This window comes from Balearica regulorum, chromosome 5, assembly GCF_011004875.1.
Source record: "Balearica regulorum gibbericeps isolate bBalReg1 chromosome 5, bBalReg1.pri, whole genome shotgun sequence".
NCBI classification, from domain to species: Eukaryota; Metazoa; Chordata; class Aves; order Gruiformes; family Gruidae; genus Balearica; species Balearica regulorum.
In genome coordinates, this window is record NC_046188.1 from 20,087,096 (window position 1) to 20,105,475 (window position 18,380).

Consider the following 18,380-nt stretch of genomic DNA (forward strand, 5'->3'; position numbering starts at 1 on the left):
TGGAGAAATATTTTCCTGTTCATGTGGTAACTAAAAATGGATTTGGCTATCAGTTTTGGTTTGGTCAGATGAGTGAGAATCCCTCCATGTCTCTCCCTCTCTCCTTTCTTCTGCAGAGATTTCTTTGGGGAAAGGAGGAACCTATTTTTCCTCATTACCTAGAATAATGGAGGGTTAATTATTGGGGAGGTCCTTAGCATTTCAGTTCTGTATTGATCTACTGTCTTCTCTCTCTGTCTCATCTCTCTGTGGGTTGGTGCTAACATAAGGCATGTCCATTCTTCCCAGAGTTACAAAGGCAAATAGTTTTATAACAAACTGAGATCTTTTGCAATGATTATGATATTTTTGAACTGCAGTGACAATCCTATTATTTTTTTCTCTTCTGTACTCTCTGACTAGATCCACAACAGGCAGTAAGCTAGCTCCTAGCTTAAGCTTTTTTTGGGTGGTTAGAGGAACAGATGGAGCCAGGGAGAAATCGTCTCTTTTATAAACGTCAGTCGCTCCCTTTCCCCAGCCTTAGCTCTTTAAACTCTGTTTAAAAAAGTTAAGAAGTTGCAGGGTGACTTCAGGAACCTTCAAGGCATTTCGTTCATTTTCAATGCACTTACCTACTTAAAGTGCAACTACAATTGGCTTCATGCTTTCTCTGAAAAGACTTGAGATCATTACAGCAGGAGTTGTAGCTGTGTTGCTGTCTTTTTAAAATAAATCTGTTTGTACACTGACATGGTACCATAGTTTCTATACTTCAACTCGTTCACACGTGTTGAGTAACTCTTATGACCCTTCTCAAACAAGATAATATCTTTTGAGGAACCATCAGCTAATTCTGACTTTTTAGTGCATATAATAGCATTTACAGCACCAGGGTATGAAAGCTTCTCTAAACCTGAATTGGCTAGAATACCTTAAATTCACAAAAGAGAAATACTATTTTATTTACTCACTTTTACATTATCATTATAATATAAAGTACATTTATTTAGCTACGTGCTTATACAATTTTAAACATTGTGTCTCTTCTACATCTAATGTGACAAGATGCGGCTAAAAAATGGAAGGCAGATATAACTCAATGGGCTCCTACTTTTGCAGTGCTGTTGTCTTTTTTCAGTTTGTGCATCTTCAAATGGCTGAATTAAGAATTGGGGAAAGGGAATTTTCAATAATTACTAATATAATGCCTGTCTTTTTACAGATCTCTGTTGGTGGCATAGAGTGGGATTACATTGCTACACAGGGCCCTTTGCAGAATACATGTCAGGATTTCTGGCAGATGATCTGGGAACAGGGGATTGCCATCATAGCTATGGTGACGGCAGAGGAAGTGAGTATAAACTGAGTCAGGTTTCTCCCAGAAATTCTGCAATGATTTTGTTATGATCTCTTAGAGGAAGCGGATATTTGCTCCAACAAGAAGACCAATCAAAGATAAATTTCTGTTGACCCCTTTGCAATTCTGTCTTGCTTTCCTTGGCAGAAAGACGTAAATTTCTGCCAGAAAGTTAGTTTACTCGGTGAGAAACCATCACACTGTAGTAGTACTTAACAGAGGAGAGATACAGTTGTTACAGGAGCCTTAGTTGTATGAGTGTTCTTACATTCCTTGTTAAGCAATTGTTTCACTTTTAAGGAAAGTGGGCGAGAAAAAAGCTTCAGATACTGGCCACGACTTGGTTCAAGACACAACACTGTAACATATGGAAGATTTAAGATTACCACACGATTCCGTACTGACTCAGGCTGCTATGCAACTACTGGTTTGAAGATTAAACATCTTCTCACAGGACAGGAGAGAACAGTTTGGCATCTGCAGTATACTGACTGGCCAGAGCATGGCTGTCCAGAGGATTTAAAGGGATTTCTCTGTGAGTCGTATTTAATAGCTTTGGGGTATTTAGTTTGTTTTGGGGTTGTTTTTTGTTGGGTTTTTTTCAATACCTCCTAAAATGGCTGCTATACATGAATTAGCTTTGATAAGCACGCCAAGCATTCTGCTGTAAAAGGTTTCTTCACACCAGCAAGAGGTACTGAATTATATTTTTGGCAGGAATATACCTGCCAGTTTGTTAAAGTGACTGTTTATGTCTAAAGCCAAATATGTGATTTACTAAATGTTCATATAGATTAAAACATAATTGCATCACATACTACACATTTGAGTATGTTCCAGCAGTAGCAAGACGGCCACGAGCCGCCTTTGGTGGGGAATAGGGAAACAAGGCAAGGAAGGTTTGATGATCTTTATAGTTCTGTATTGCTTTGGTTGGGATATGACTTGTGATTTACACCGTGTGTCATTTTTCTGTGGGATGTCATTTGTTTAATTACTACTTTTCTGGTGGTCATACAGTGTAATAACATGGCTTATGTGGCTTCATCTCCTAAACTGATTATTCTTATCTTGTTGAACTTAATAGCATACTTGGAAGAGATACAGTCAGTGCGGCGCCATACGAACAGCACCGCGGATCCTAAAAACACTAATCCTCCTGTACTGGTACATTGCAGTGCAGGCGTAGGACGGACAGGAGTGGTCATACTGTCAGAGATCATGATCGCTTGCTTGGAACACAACGAGGTGATCTCTTTTTCTTTCTCGTGCTTTAAATAACGTTAGGTAGTGGAAGAGTAAATAACCTGTTTAATAAATATTTTATGGCTGTTCATCTGAGCTTTCCCAAAATATGGCCTTTGGAAGAGCCCTTACAACTCTGATTGAAAGAGCTCTTGGCAATTCAACAGAAGTTAATAATCTTCTAGAGTTGCTCACTACATGCTGGGTACTGGAATGCTAATTTGGATTCTTGAGTCCGTAAGATGTTGAGTCACTGAGTGGAACAAGGTATGCCCTAGGCTACTAAGCATATTTCAGGATTCTGCCCTGACTTTACCACTTTTTACTTCATGCCTTAGTTTTAATGAATAATATTCAAGAACATGCTTTGTAGCCAGTGTCTCTGCTTGTTATTAAATATTTTGTTCCTAAGTTTAGTGCATTTGCAGTATCAGTCTCGGCGCAGGACAAAGCAGTAGTTTAATAGAACAAAACCTAGTCCTATCAGCTTTTAGCCAGAAGTGGACAGCTGTAAAGTGTTTATTAATGATATAATATTCCAGCTGAGACTCAACAAACTGTTTTGTTGTGCATCCTTGTCCTAACACTGTGCAGACTTTTAGACGCTGTGCAGCCATTAGGTTTGTGAAGACCCTTACCCCATGAGATAGGCAAATTTAATATTAAGCATATTTCACAAATGAGGAGGTAGGCATGGTTAGTGGTGTAGTGCAGTCCATACCTGGGCAATGAATTGTCAGAGTTGAAATTAGAGCAGCTGATTCAGTCCTTAGGTCACTGGTACTGCTCTGAACCTCCTGCTGAGAAAGTGCAAGCCAGTCTCCTTGCTCACCAGTCAGTTGTAATGGTTTGTTCTTTTCCTCCAGATGCTGGACATCCCAAGAGTGCTGGACATGTTGAGGCAGCAGAGAATGATGATGGTGCAGACTCTTTCGCAGTACACTTTCGTCTATGGAGTTCTCATTCAGTTTCTCAAAAGTTCTAGACTTATATAATCCCTGCCATTTCCTAAGGGACATGGCAAAAGTTTACATAAAGAAAATTGCAGTTGTCTAGGCAGACCTGCTCTCACTGGTGGTTTCTTCATATGATGAATCACACAGTTAACTTTTAGGGCTGGTATATGACTGTTAAATGCAAGTCAGTGTAACAGTCCCTGCAAAGCAGGGTCTTTGCCGGACTAATTTCTTCCCATGTTCAGCTGCGGTCATATTAGGGAATGATTTTACTTGTGCTGGGCTGTAGCACTTGCATACATTCTTTAGAATGGTGTTACTCTGGGCAAAATAAGTATCTTATGGAATGGACGTACATGGCACAATTTTACTAACATTATGTTTTAAAACATAATTGTTAACAGTGCGAAAGATAAAATCTGTAGATGCAAGTGAGGTGAGAAACCTGGTCCCTGGGAATGTCAAGGTCTTATGCAGTTTCATTCTGCTTTCAATTTTATATTTAGAACAATACATCTATATTTTTTAAAATGAACTTTTGGTTTCCTCTGGTTTACTCAGCAAAATTTGCAGCTCTTAGATATTTTAAGCTGTTGCTTTAAGGACAGTTATTTTTATAGTCATAATTTTTTAATTAAAAAACCCCCAAAACACCACAACCCAAAACTTTTTAAACAGCATAATGTTTTCTGAGGACAAGACTGACAACATTTGAACTAACTTTTCAAAAATCATGCAAAAAGTACTAGGGGAAGCAATTAGTAGTTAGTTGTAGTGCCGTGTAATAGAACTGATAAGTGAAAGTTGATGTTAAATGTTGATAACTTCCATTTGAGCAGAGGTATGTTTACCTACTGAGTTGTGGGCAACAAGCAGGGGAAAAATATTCTAATTATCTACAAGGTTATTGGAAACAAATGTATGAGAGAAAGTAGATATTCAGTATTATTCATATATTTAGAGGACAGTTTGATTTTACTGGCTGAAATCAAAGTGGATGCAAACGTTTTAAGCACTTTTTTTGCTCTGTTATTTATGTAGTTAAACATAGAAACTATAATCATGCATTGTTTCATATGGTAATATACCATTACTAACCTGTTATTTTAGGAAGAGCCTTTTAGATTGATGAAGTGAGAGAACCAAAATTGGAGGAAGAAGGTGCATAGTGGTGAAGCGGAAATGATCGTATGAAACATAATGGAGGAGGTGTGGCAGCTATGATTGCTGGTTTACACAGTGCAAAGATGACCATTAAAAATGTTTATGTTCCCAGTCAAGAGAGCCTTTAAAGCACTGGAATTTTCTGTAGAATCCTCCAGATTATTTTGTCAGTACTAGAACAGATCTTGCTTTGCTCTTGCAAAGAATATCCACAGAAGCCGTTTGAGAACACCTGCAGAACATAAGAGCTCTTAGAGGTAACACTGGAGATGTGGGTATCTTAGTAGCTGTGTAGGTGGCTGAGTCAATGGCTATGGCACGGACCTGAAGATGAGTCGTACCTTTGGTAGTTCCCATTTTGTCCCATGAGTCTGGTCTGATGGTGGTATCCCTAAATAATCCCCTGTCTGTGGTTTTCAGATGGGGACAGTGTGGTTTTACCTGCCTTTTCAAGTGTTTTGAGATGCTGAGTTGAAAATTCCTACTCAGATGTGAGCTATTAGTTTGTAGATATCTGGTTTAATTTCTAAAAAAACCAGTCTGCAGGCATGTTTAAGTGTCTGTTTCCCTTGATACCTGCTTAGTGAAATGAAATGAGACTGAAAGTCATTTTTATCACTGGTGAAATTATGTTATTTTTCTGAGCCGTAACAAGGGTTTAGAAACAATTATGAATAATTAAAACCCCTTCAAAACAGTAATTGTTTCCCAAAACATTAATTAATAATAAGAAATAGATTGCCTCAATTTCCTCTGTAATAAGCTACTTCCACAAAGAAAAACACACAGTCCAAATGACCTTGTGCTAATATGTCATTCTATACAAAATAGCTTACTTTAAAGTACACTATATTATTCTAGTGCATTTGGTCTGCTTTCAGGCAGTCTGAATTGTTCTACTTTCAGTAAAAGTAAGATTGAATATTTCACATGGAGGAAAAAATATTCTTTTTGTAACTATAAAATGTCTAGGAAGAATTAATTGCTAAATGTAAAGCTGGAAGTCCAGAGGAAACCAATTACTGAAGACTGATTCTTTATATATAAATCTTGCAAACAAACCAATTTGACATACCTGTGTCAACAGAAGTATTGAAAGACACAAACATAGTTAGCTATTTGTATCATGCTGTATTTTAAAAACATTGCTACTTTTTGCCAGAGTTCACTTATATCTTCAGAAATATTTTTGAATGGGAAAGTATACTCTAAAATGTAGCTTGTACCATTTCCATTTCTCAAGTTTGGACAGTGATCTTCATAACCTGATACATGCTGCTTTTAGTGAAATTATATACAACCACAACTTCAAGCAAAAATTTTTAGCTGTTCAGCATTTACTGGAACAGAGTATCAGCTGTGAGGCATTAAAATGGCTTTAAATTGAAGACAGGTAGATTTAGGTTGGATATAAGGAAGAAATTTTTTATGATGAAGGTGGTGAGGCACTGGCACAGGTTGCCTAGAGAAGCTGTGGATGCCCCCTCCCTGGAAGTGTTCAAGGCCAGGTTGGATGAGGCTTTGGGCAACCTGGTCTAATGGAGGGTGTCCAAGCCCATGGCAGGGGATTGGAACTAGATGATCTTTGAGGTCCCTTCCAACCCAAACCAGTCTATGATTCTGTGAAAAGGAGCAGTTAAACAAAGCAATTTATTCCAAAACTTAGCGGGTTATCTGAGGTGGGTGAGGAAATGTCTCTATTTTGCCATGCTTTTCTGTTTTGCTGAAAGAAGTTGTGTTCACTTTTAGAGGCGGTTGCTCTCTAACCTGGTAGTCACTGTCTTGATTTATTTTTTTAAGCATAACACTGCTACCTCCTCCACTTCAGCTTTCAGTTCTGTCCACCAGCAGTCTGTTTTTGCATTAATAGACTTGACCATAATAGACTTGACTTTATGTGAGTTTTCCTACTGAAGACAGCAGGATTACTTTGGTATGTAAACATACTGCTCCAAGTGAGCACTGAAAATGAGCAGTTTCTCTTCTAAGATACCAAATGAAAATAGACTTCACAACCTCCAGTAAGAAAATTAATTTTAAAACCATTGTTTAGATTTTCAGTTAACTTTTAAATTAAAATTCAGTTTTTAGCACTTTGTTCTGAGCCTTGAAAAGGGATACTTTTTTTACCTGTAGTTACGCTGGGTGCTTTGTGAAGTGTTGGACGTTATAAGAACATCTACTGTGCAAATCCAGTCACAATGTCAGAGGTGGATTTATTTGTCAAAAGCTTAAAACTTCCACTACAAGGCTGTCCATTTTGCCAAATGTGCTTCTGTTTTTATGGGGATGAAACCAGATTATTATGCAAGATCTGAGCTTACTTTTTCAGAAAGAAAAGTTGTCTGAAGACATTCTTGCAGTAAACGGCAAAGATGATGCTGATCTCTAGGGATGTCAGAGCTCTCAGGGATAAATAAAGGTGCTATATACTGTGAAGAGACAGATTTGACTGTCTTTTGTGGGCTAGGTGGAAAATGCTTTTTAGGATCAAATTGTATGAATATTGAGGAGAAGAACCCACAAATTGTAGCGAGGGCTTTCTGGATGTTCAATTTCTTTCTTGGTTGCTCTGATGAGAGGGATTTTTTTGGTTGGTGAATCTTTGCAGTCTTGGGCTAGCAGCTCTTCTCCAAGAACGTAAGTCAGAGCCCTGTTCCTTGCAAAGATGTCACTGACGTAGCAGGCTTAGCTGTAGGCTGCAAATCGCTCCTCGCCCCGTTCTGTGAGGATGAAGCTCTCTGGTACACAGGGAAGTTTTGCACAGCTCGTCTGCAGCCTGCACAGCAGTGCTCTCCTTTTTCTGCTGTCCTGTGAAGAGCAGGAAAAGTTTCATGCCTTAGTATTGCTCTCAGTGTGATACCTTTTGCACGAGTGAACGGTAAAAACTACAAGTGTAGGGTGCTATGGTTTCTGTCTAGAAATACATTTAATTCAAAGCAGGTGAGCAAGGCAGAGTTCCTATAATTTCTGTGGATGAAAAGCTGCTCTAAGTTATCATCAACATTTAGAAAACAAAGTAAAATAATGACAAGTAAAAGTAAAATGAATATGTACTAAAATGGAAAAAAATCGTGGCATTTTGAGAAATGTATTTTTGGTTCCTCTCATAATCCTGTTTATCTTTTTTTTTTTTTTTTAAATGGATGACATTTGGAGCAATTTTCTCCAAAAATAGCTTCTTAAATTTAATAACTAAGACTACCTGAGGCTGCTGCTACATTTTTCTTGTTGGAGCAGCTGTTAAAGTCAAGTGGCTCATATATTTCAATGGCCTCTGGACCAAACTTGGGAACTGCAGGGTCATTTATCATACAAGCTAGCTGCGTAATGAGACCTCAGTTTTAATATCAGTAGCATTACTAATACTCTGAACTTAAAATAGTGAACTCATTACTATGTTTCAATAGTTAGCTGAAATTATTAATTTAAAAGAAACAACCCTTCAATTGCTAAGAACTCTGTGCTTCAGATTTCAAGGTTTGGGGTGGTTTTTTTTTTCAATATTGCAAAGCCAGAGTCCAGTCCTGCAAGATGCAAAATTCCCGCAATTCTTCCTGATCTTGTAGGAATTAAAACAGGCTTATTGCCAATGAAAGCTTGAGCCCTTAAAGCATGAATACTCACGTGTCTGCTTTAAATTTAAATACAGATTACAAGAATTAACCAAAAGAATGCATCAGGAATGTGCATGCATGAAGCTACAGCATTCAAAGGAAAAGTAGCTGAGATATAGTTAGGAAGAAATTCTCTTGTGAAAAGAGAAAATGTTGGAAGTAGAGAGTGAGGATTTGAGGAATGCTGAAGGCATTTGGAGGAGGATTTGGAACATTGCGTATTCGCAGTAGAGCTGCTAGAAGGGTTTGATTCATATGGTATGTATTTCATGGCATGGTAGGGTAAGTGAATATGTAGTCATAGGTGTTATTTTTACTGGCTTTTTAAAATGTAATTTTTGAAACTCCAAATATTTTTTCAGAGGCTCTGTTATTTTTACATATCTTCCTTTCCAAATGTATTTAATCCAATCTGTCAGCTCAGTTTCTGTTTACCTATTGAAGGTCAGATTTTTCAAACCATGGTCTATGGTTTTACACATGCAAACTGCAGGGGGAATAGGCATACATGCAATTTTGCAGTGATAATTTCTGATCGGTGCAGGTTAGAAGATTTGAAAGTCTAAACACTTTATGAAGGCAGCCAGGTGTTCACAATAGGTGTGAATTGTACCAGGTTAAGGCTGGGCTGAAAATCAGGCCCTTGAAATGCGGAATTTAACATGTGCTTAGAAATTATGTTGCAGTACAATGATATTAAAACTTCAGAGAATCTCTAATATTGGGCTAAGGTATGGGGAAAAGCTTAAACTTTTAACAGCTGTTGCAAAGATGTCTGTAAAAAAAATAAAAAATTCTTAGTAAGATCCTGCTGGGGACCAGCTAACTTGGTGCGTTCTCTTGGCATCACATAGGCTACTTTAAGGTCTTCAGGGGCTGAGAAAAGAAGGAGTTGTTAACTTAAATGAGCATTTCAAAAAACAGTTGCTAAATGGCCTTTGGTTCTATTCTTTGCTGTCTTCCACATGATGCTGTGTTCAGCAGTGAAGAATAACCTCCAGTGTAGTTGTTCTTTGGAAGTCCATTCTTCACTCTAATTGGGGAACGAAGATAGAAATCAAATGCAAAGAACCTAATAAATAGAGTTTACAACAGATCCAGCCTGTGGCAAATTAGAGAGCAAGTCTGTAGATACTGTAACGTTATTTTGGTTCAGATACGTGGCAATCAAAACTACCAAATTATTAATTCTATGAGCACAGTTTCAGAAGGTGCCTAACCTTTATAAAGGGAATTTAAATGCTGTTTTTCCATTTGGAAATATTTAGGTAAAATTAGGAGAGTTTTAAAATACTCTAAAGACTTTGCAATTGCCATTAATTTTTAGAACGGTAGGAAACTCAAAGGGGAAAACCCGTGTAAAATCCTCCAGTCTGTCACCTTGCTAATCCTGGATAATTCTGACAGACAAGGTGTATATGCTTTTTACAAAGATACTTTCTTAAATTGCTTTGAAATACCCAACATACTTGTCCTCTTTATGGCTGATCTGTGGGGACTTGGAAGGAAATTTTAGAGGCTTGACCTGGCAAATCACTAAGTATGTACACTCCTGTACATTGCTGAAATCTCTTCATTCGGTTAAAGGACATGGGTGTTTGAAGTCCTTTCAGCAGTTTTGTAGGATTGAGTCCTTAACGTCAGAGGAATGCAGGATCTGGCTCCATTTTGTTCCATTTTCATTTGAGCCAGTATGCAAGGACTTAAATGGGACTTTGTTTAAACAGTAGCAAACATGAAGTATTACTTTCTAGTACGAAGCTAGTGGTTAACATGTCTATTTTTGCTGTCTTGCCACCAATATTGTAAAAATGTATAATCAAAACAGCTTTAATTCTTGTAAAACTGAAATTGGTTTGTAAAACAATGTACAAATTGTGTTTCATAGAAAAGCTTGTATTTCTGAATGTAATATATGTGAAATGAATATATTATAGTCTATTTTTGCCATGGAAATAAATATTTGAAGCAACTATGAGTTTTTGTTGTTCTATTACTGAAAGAAAAATCAGTGAACTTAGTTTGAATGTGTAGTTCTAGGTTGGTACTTGACCTTCTGTACACAAAGTTGCTATCCCTCTTCTGAAGCGCTGCAAGTACTGTCCTGCATCTCAGTACGAAGATAAAACTTGTACTGTCAAATACTAATAGTTGTTATCTTTTTGGCAGGAAAGTCTTGCGCCTGCTCCTGCTACCCTATAATTACAGTTTATAATGTTTTGCATTTTCTAAAGCTATATTTAGTATTGAACATTGAATTTCCCTGTAACCTTTAAGTGGAGGAGGGATAAAAGTGTTTTGAAAGTTGAAATACCTTTTCCCAAAGCATGTGAGAAAGTTGATTGTATACTTGGTATCATTGAAGCTGCTACCAATAATTAACACTGAATTTTTTCTTCATTTTGTAGTTGACAGTCAAAAAGGGAGGTGGTACAGAAGGCTCGCTGTATTAACTGGTGCAACACAAGACCACATAATGTCATGATAAACTAATTGCAGGCTGGACATTGCAGTTTCAGACTGGACAACTGCACTTCCCATGTCTTGGCTAAACACCTAATGCACTGCCCACTTAACTATATTAGAAACAACCAGGCTTTTAATTAAAATTTGTCTTCCAGGTATGCTCGATTTGATGGCATTAGTTGAGGTAAGATGGTAACATACCAGTTATCTACGTACTTGTCTGATCAGTTCCCAAATCCTGGGGAATGTTCTGTGAAATGGTCAATATAGGCAAAGCTCTCTTATTTGACATGAATTCAAAATCAGAAAAGTGTGACTTCTCAGGGTCCTAGACGCATGGTTAAAACACCCAGCAGTTCTGATCAGACTGACTTAGACTGGTTTTAGACCTGAGGCAAAGGTCTCTACAGAAACCTAAATTTCCCCTAAATGCAAATTGCTCTAAACTGTAGCTGTTATTTTCCAGCCGCTGTAAAATCCCCAGTAGAGCCTCTGGTGCCAGAGCTGGCTCACAGGGAAGCATCTTGACTCTTGGATTTGGCACAGCCGGCCAGCAGCTTTCTTGGGCAAGAGCGACAGGACTTGGTACAAGAGAAACTTAGTGGAGCTGATGAGAGAAGTTCCTAGCCTAGTGCCTTGACTAGGGGAGCTGAAGTAGCTCTTATTCTGCTCTTAGGGCTGTTTAAATCTGGAATGGCTGCAGACAGATTACGTGAAACTCAGCAATGCTAGGTACCCAGCTGGAAGCTTTACAGGTGACAGTTGCTCTGTTTAGGATCTGATGGGGTTTTATTACATCTGTTCCTTTTCCCTGAGGGGGTCAATGACAGCATATAAATGTGTGTTCTCTCTCCACTATTTTTATGAGCATCCCCTGGAAGGCTGGACTCTGCATGAAGACAGAAGCTGCCCTGTACCACAGAAACGTTGCCAGTTTACCTCCTGCAGCCTGGAGGAGGCTACTTGTGGAGGATCACAATTTGTGAGTATGGTGGGAATGTCGCTTATGTAAGTACTGACAGGAGTATGATGTTGCAGGAGAGTTGAGGTTGAATGAGGACTGGGTGATGAGTGAATGCTCCTCTGCTCTGAACTAGGCAAGTTATTTCGTATTGCTGTGTATCCCACTGGCTCAGTCTGGCTCTTGGGCAAGTTGCACCTTCTGCCATCAGCACTTGTGTTTGAGTGATGGCAGTTCTGTGGCTCCAGTGGAACATAATGGTTAGGGAAATGGTGGTTCTGATACTTCATAGACTCATAGAATCACAGAATGGTTTGGGTTGGAAGGGACCTCAAAGATCATCTAGTTCCACTCCCCTGCCATGGGCAGGGACACCCTCCATTAGACCATGTTGCCCAAAGCCCCATCCAACCTGGCCTTGAACACTTCCAGGGAGGGGGCATCCACAGCTTCTCTGGGCAACCTGTTCCAGTGCCTCACCACCCTCACAGTAAAGAGTTTCTTTCTAACATCTAATCTAAATCGACCCTCCTTCAGCTTAAACCCATTACCCCTTGTCCTGTCACTACACTCCCTGATAAATAGTCCTTCTCCATCTTTCCCGTAGGCCCCTTCAGGTACTGGAAGGCCACGATTAGATCTCCCCAGAGAGAGAGCTAGTTCTGTTGTTACTAAAATTGCTTTAAACTAGCCTCATTAATTTAAAGAAAAAAACAAGCGTAAGTAGGGTACGGGTGAACCTGGGACTATTTTACCACAAAACTTCTTTGTCTTTCAGAGGTGCGCAGGGTTGACGGCATGTTGTAACATTTGACTTCATGGCATTCTTTGGGAATTTTGCTGAAGCGAGGACTTCAGGGCCCATGTGTGTTCTTGGGCTCTCTGCTTGCAAAAAGGCACAACATAGATGCAGGAACTAGAAGGGGTAGAGCTTAGAAAAAATCTGTCCCATTTGTGATCAATCACCACATCTCCCAGACTGATCTGCATGACAATCTTTCAGATGGGCACCTATGTTTAAACCAAACACCTGGCATCCCCAACATACCAAACCAATATTATTTGCTGCTCTGCTTATTCTATGGATTTATAATATCTGCTGTAATAAACAAAACAACCGGAAAAGACTTGGAGGGCTTGCAGATGAGGCTCAGATTATTATTATTATTATTATTAGCCATTTCTAAAATGACAATCATGCGCCTTACTTAAATTTAGAAGGACATCAAATCCTTCCACGAACAGCCCCCGAATTATCATACCCAGAGGCGAATGAAGAATTTTCACTGGTGTTAAGTACCTCTGAAGAAAGCCTCTGTCAATCCTGGCTAATACTGATAATCAGTGATTTGAAAGAACTGCATACTTTGTGTATGCATGTGTGTATCTGATTTCTTCTGTCTACATGCTGTGCTATTCATGACTGATTGAAGCTGAAAATGTCTTTCCATTGACAAAACCTTTAGCAAAAGACTTCAGGAAATTAGCGGATAGTTTGGTTTTAGTTTGATAATGTGGAAGTTACTATTTTAGCAGATTTATCAGGGATTATTGAGTTTCCTGCACCATAGCAGTATATAAGTAAATTCATTTGTTCTGAAGTGACTGTCTCTGAGCCTCCACAAATAGCAAGTGCTCACTCGATATTTCAAAAATTTGAGTTGTCTCCTGAAGACCAGGAGCTGTAGGTCTCCATCACTTTAAATTCCATCAGTTGCCAAATGTTTACTGCTCTTCCTGGATTAGGAGAAGCAATTTAATTTGAAATTATAAATCTTAGGGAATTGTGCTGCCCCAGTTTTCCTGTTTAAGCCATCCTTTCACTGACATGCTAAAAATAGGACATTATTTTTATTTCTCGTGGTCTTGAAAGCTATCTTGCAGAAGTAGGCCAGCTATGATAACCAGTAAATATCATTAGATTTTCTTTGGGGGTGACTTCTGGCTTGAAAAAGACAAGTATATAGACAAGAATCAAGTCTATCAAAACTCGGGGTTCAGTTCCTGACAGCGGGTCGAGAAGGATTAAGAAGAAAATCACATGCAACACAGCGGCTCAACCAGACTGAGACAGCTGGCCTGCTGATCGCACTTGTTATGGTGAAATTTTCCCCTGGGACACTGGGCCCAAGGACTTGTTCCTTCCAGGGTGCTGGTAGGTGATTCTTTATTCCTCTGTCCTGCTGGATGATTCTTTCAGCCTTACGTGAAAATGATCCCTACCGCCTTCTGTCACCCACTGTGGCTCTTGCTAGAGTGCATGGGTTCCTGTAGCGATTCCCTGTCCAAACGAGGATATCTGTTTTCTCCTTCATAAGGAGAAGGGGAAACTGCATTATGTTAGTAGTCAGGATCAAAATGTAATTAGGAAAGAGGAGGAAAGTGCAGTTGTTCACCAAAAATAGAAACAAATGTATAGTATCATAGAATCATAGCATCATAGCATGGTTTGTGTTGGAAGGGACCTTAAAGACCATCTGGTTCCAACCCCCCTGCCATGGGCAGGGACACCCTCCACTAGACCAGGTTGCCCAAAGCCCCATCCAACCTGGCCTTGAACACTTCCAGGGAGGGGGCATCCACAGCTTCTCTGGGCAACCTGTTCCAGTGCCTCACCACCCTCACAGTAAAGAGTTTCTTTCTAACATCTAATCTAAATCGACCCTCCTTCAGCTTAAAACCATTACCCTTTGTCCTATCCCTACATGCCCTTGTAAACAGTCCCTGTCCAGCTTTCCAGACAGGCCCCTTCAGGTACTGGAAGGCCGCAATAAGGTCTCCCTGGAGCCTTCTCTTCTCCAGGCTGAACAACCCCAACTGTCTCAGCCTGTCTTCATAGGAGAGGTGCTCCAGTCCTCTGATCTTCTTCCATCCGTAGATGGTTGATGAAGGATTTGTCTTCTTCCCAAGTTCCTCTTAGGTTTTAGAGATCAGAAGGAGCTGTTCCACAGCCAGCTCAATCAAAAGAGTCATAGGAATCCAAATGACAGGTATTAGATGCAGTAGCTTTGATGCACTGTGAAAAAAACAATCCACCTAAAATAAGGACCATTGCTGAGTGTATGCACTCTATGCAGTCTGCAAAAAATTTACCTTTAGTGCCACAGCATTAGTTAGGAGGGCTGCCAAGGTGACTTTAGCACTTTCAGTGCATTTATGCCATTGAGCTGGAAGTGAAATGCTCCACTTGAGCCTGTTTTCAGGACAAAAGGTCAGCCTTATCCCTTTGCACAATGCTGTTGTTTAAATAATGACAAATAAGCAGAACTGAGGCTAGTTTACTTTTTCTGTTGAAAGAAACTGGAAATACTGCACTAATCCTACAGGCTGAATTGTCCTGATACCTGTGAAGCTAGGCCCATCCTGTTGCTCAGCTGCCCCGTAGCTTAGTTACTGGAGCATGCCTGAGACTGCATCGTGGGTGCTCTCACCTTTCAGTTGCTTCTTTGGGTAAAGGGATGGACAACAAGGAGCTGGTTGTGGAGATGTGCCCAAGAACTCTTTGGGGAGATTTGATTGCACCATGAAGTGAACTGAACAGAGGCTCTAAGAAGTTAAAATATTGAGGAACAGCCGTGGAGAAAACACGTGCTATGGAAAGCTACAGCGAGGGCCTTTGAAAGACCTATGTGTAAGCTGAAAGCCCCTGCATAAAGGTTGAAGTGGGAGGAGAGGACCCATCATGCAAGCTTGTTTCTGGGGAAAGGGAAACTGAGATGAGAGCTCGAGGAGCTCTTTTATCTTTCTCTTACAATCCACTGTTATCTGAGATGGTTGTGCCCAGCGTTTGGGAAGCCTCATAGCCAGCTCCCAAACCTATGCTATCTGTAAAATCTCTGGTCTTGCTTGTGTCAAACATCTGGAAAAAGCAGGGTGCCAGATGCCTCTGTGCTGAATTTCTAGTTGGAGAGCCTACATCTCTGAGGTCCTGCAAGGAATTCTCAGGCTGACAGGAGAGCTGATGGCCTTTGACACGTAGCTTCTCTTCTTATTTGGCATGTGAGCATGCTCATGAGTGAGAGAAAGAGATAGCGGGGAAGAGCTGGGGTCATCTCATAGTTCTGTTACTCATCTTCTGGAATCGGGCTCTGGCTGCTGTGAGATGTAAGGTATGCTACAGCCCTCGCACAGATACTGTAAGGGGAGTCCTACGGGCTTGCTGAATTCTTGGGATAACTGCAGAGAGCTCTGCACCTCGTGCTACAGATCACGCTGCCTGCCCTCTGTGAGAATGGGACAGCATAGCTCTGTGGCCTGCCAGGCTGAGGCTGTGTTCGAGTTTCTCTCTCAGGTTTCATATGCCTCCCTACTCCATTTATGTAGCCTTTACTTGCCCTTCTCAAGGTCTAATTTCATTCCTCCGATGTGGTCGGGCTGGAAGGATTGCAGGGGAGACTGTGTGTGCCGAAGCCTGTGATCTCCAGGAGCAGTGAGGGCACAGCAGTAGCCTGTGCCTGTGTCCAGTGGGGATGGATGTTCGGTGCCTCTGGCATTCCTCCAGCTCGAAACATGGCGCTGGGTTGAGAGCCCACACCTTTTGCAGGCCAGTCTCACAGTTTAAAAGATGAATGCAAATGCAACTTTTGTGTGTTGTCACCTGGGTGTCAGGCACACCTCCTGCCGTTCGCTGTCTGCTGGAATTAGCTTAGTGGATGAGCTAGAAGGATCAGTCCCTTTAGGAGGCCTGAAGAGAGAGCCCAGCTGCTCTGGAGGCTTTCTACAGAGAACAGAAAATCCCGTGCACACCAGACACAGCATTCTTAACTTTGGTTCCCTTCACTTGAATTAACTCTTCTTCTTACTACTCATGGACCGCCTGATATCCTGGAGTTTTCCTAGGTTTTTCTTAAGGTGGTTGAGATGGAGATGGGCTACGGGTGCTCTACAGCTCAACTGATGATTTGTTGTGCCATTGATAACTGCTGATTCTTCTTTCCCTTCCCAGCGATGCATTATCCCTGTGACATGCTCAGCTTCCGCTGGCCCACGACCCGCTACAGGCTTTGAAACTGGATCCCTTGACTGGTTGTGACCCATGCTGGTGCAATGGCTGGTGCAGGAGATCAATTTACCACTCACCTGTTTGTGTATCGCTAGCTTTGCTACTTGGCATGGAAACTGAAGATGGTTGTTTCTGAATGAAGCAGGTTTCACTATTGATAAAGGAAACAGGAAGACTGGACTGCTTGTGAGTATCTGGTTTGGTTGTTCTGGAGAGTGAGAAATTATAAAAATCACTGGTTGCTGTTCAGTTCCTTGTAATCTGTGTACATACCAGGTGTTAGCTCCTGAGAACTGCAGGGTAAGTGCCTGGGAAGTGCCAGAAAGAAAGGTTTGGTGGCTCTAGAGACATCACACAGCTGCAGTGCCCTGCACTTGCTTATCAGCCCATGCTCCTGCCTCGGGTGCCTAAAAACTAAAGTGGGATGCTGGAGTTTCCCATAGCTCCCTTAAGTACACCCTGAGTTATAATTTTGTGGTTTTTCTCTCTTTCATTAACTTTTTAGGTCTCAAATACACGTGTCCTGGTTTCAGCTGAGAGGATTGATTTTCTTCATAGTAGCTAGTGTGGGGATATGTTTTGGATTTGTGCTGGAAACAGCAGTGATAATATAGAGATGTTTTTGTTCTATGGACTTATTCTTGAGCAGTGTTTACACGGGGCCAAGGCCTTTTCTGCTTCTTGCACTGCCCTGCCAGTGGGATGGCTGGGGGTGGACAAGAAGTTGGGAGGAGACACAGACAGGACAGGTGACCCAAACTGACCAAAGGGATATTCCATACCATATGACATCGTGCTCAGTTTATAAGGAGCTTGGGGGAAGAGAGGGGATGGGCGGCGGCGTTTGGAGTGATGGCGTTTGTCTTCCGGAGTAAGCGTTACACGTGACAGAGCCCTGCTGTCCTGGAGATGGCTGAACACCTGCCTGCCCATGGGGAGTGGTGAATGAATTCCTTGCTTTGCTTTGCTTGTGCGTGCGGCTTTTGCTTTACCTATTAAACTGTCTTTATCTCAACCCACGAGTTTTCTCACTTTAACTTTTCCAATTCTCTCCCCCATCCCGATGGAGGGGAGTGAGCGAGCGGCTGCGTGGTGCTCAGCTGCTGGCTGGGGTAAAACCACGACAACATGCTACAATACAGAGGTGGAAAAATTGAGGGAGCTCTAAAATATATTTGAAGACCAATGTTAACAAAGTGGCAACTAAATTTTTACTCTGCATCTGTGTTCTACCTGGTAACAGGTCTCACCATTTTTAAAAGATAGAATAAATAACAATTTCCCTTTCCGCTTTCCTTTCTTCCTACATTCCCTTTAACATTCATTTCCCATTGCTACTTCTCCTTCCTCCAGGCTGTGGCCCAGCAATGCTACCTTTCAGTGGCGCTCAGGCACAGTGGACCAGTAGTGCACTGAAGGGTGTTACTGGGATGTCTGGTTGGTTACAAGCTGTGCCTTCACTGCAGTGAAACAGCCTGCATTACAGAAAAGTACAGAAAATGTACAGAAATGCAGAGAAACAGGATGCTGAAGGCATTCTGCAGCTAAGCCTAAATGAAAAATGTGTAGGTGTCTTAGACGTGGCGTCGATCAGGGATAAAATGATAGCTTGGGTTTTGCTTGCAGGTTC

At 40.9% G+C, this 18,380-nt stretch overlaps 1 protein-coding gene across 3 annotated transcripts in view; it reads left to right on the forward strand.

Moving 5' to 3' along the window:
- PTPN21 (protein tyrosine phosphatase non-receptor type 21) overlaps positions 1 to 10,294 on the forward strand; it is a 47,565-nt gene extending 37,271 nt beyond the window's left edge. For all 3 annotated transcript variants that reach the window (XM_075753746.1, XM_075753748.1, XM_075753747.1), the window contains 4 exons: positions 1,205 to 1,333; positions 1,640 to 1,874; positions 2,427 to 2,587; positions 3,451 to 10,294. In XM_075753746.1, the coding sequence (XP_075609861.1) occupies positions 1,205 to 1,333; positions 1,640 to 1,874; positions 2,427 to 2,587; positions 3,451 to 3,579 (654 nt within the window). In that variant the 3' untranslated portion in view covers positions 3,580 to 10,294. The remainder of the gene's footprint in view (positions 1 to 1,204; positions 1,334 to 1,639; positions 1,875 to 2,426; positions 2,588 to 3,450) is intronic.
- Positions 10,295 to 18,380: the final 8,086 nt, after the last annotated feature.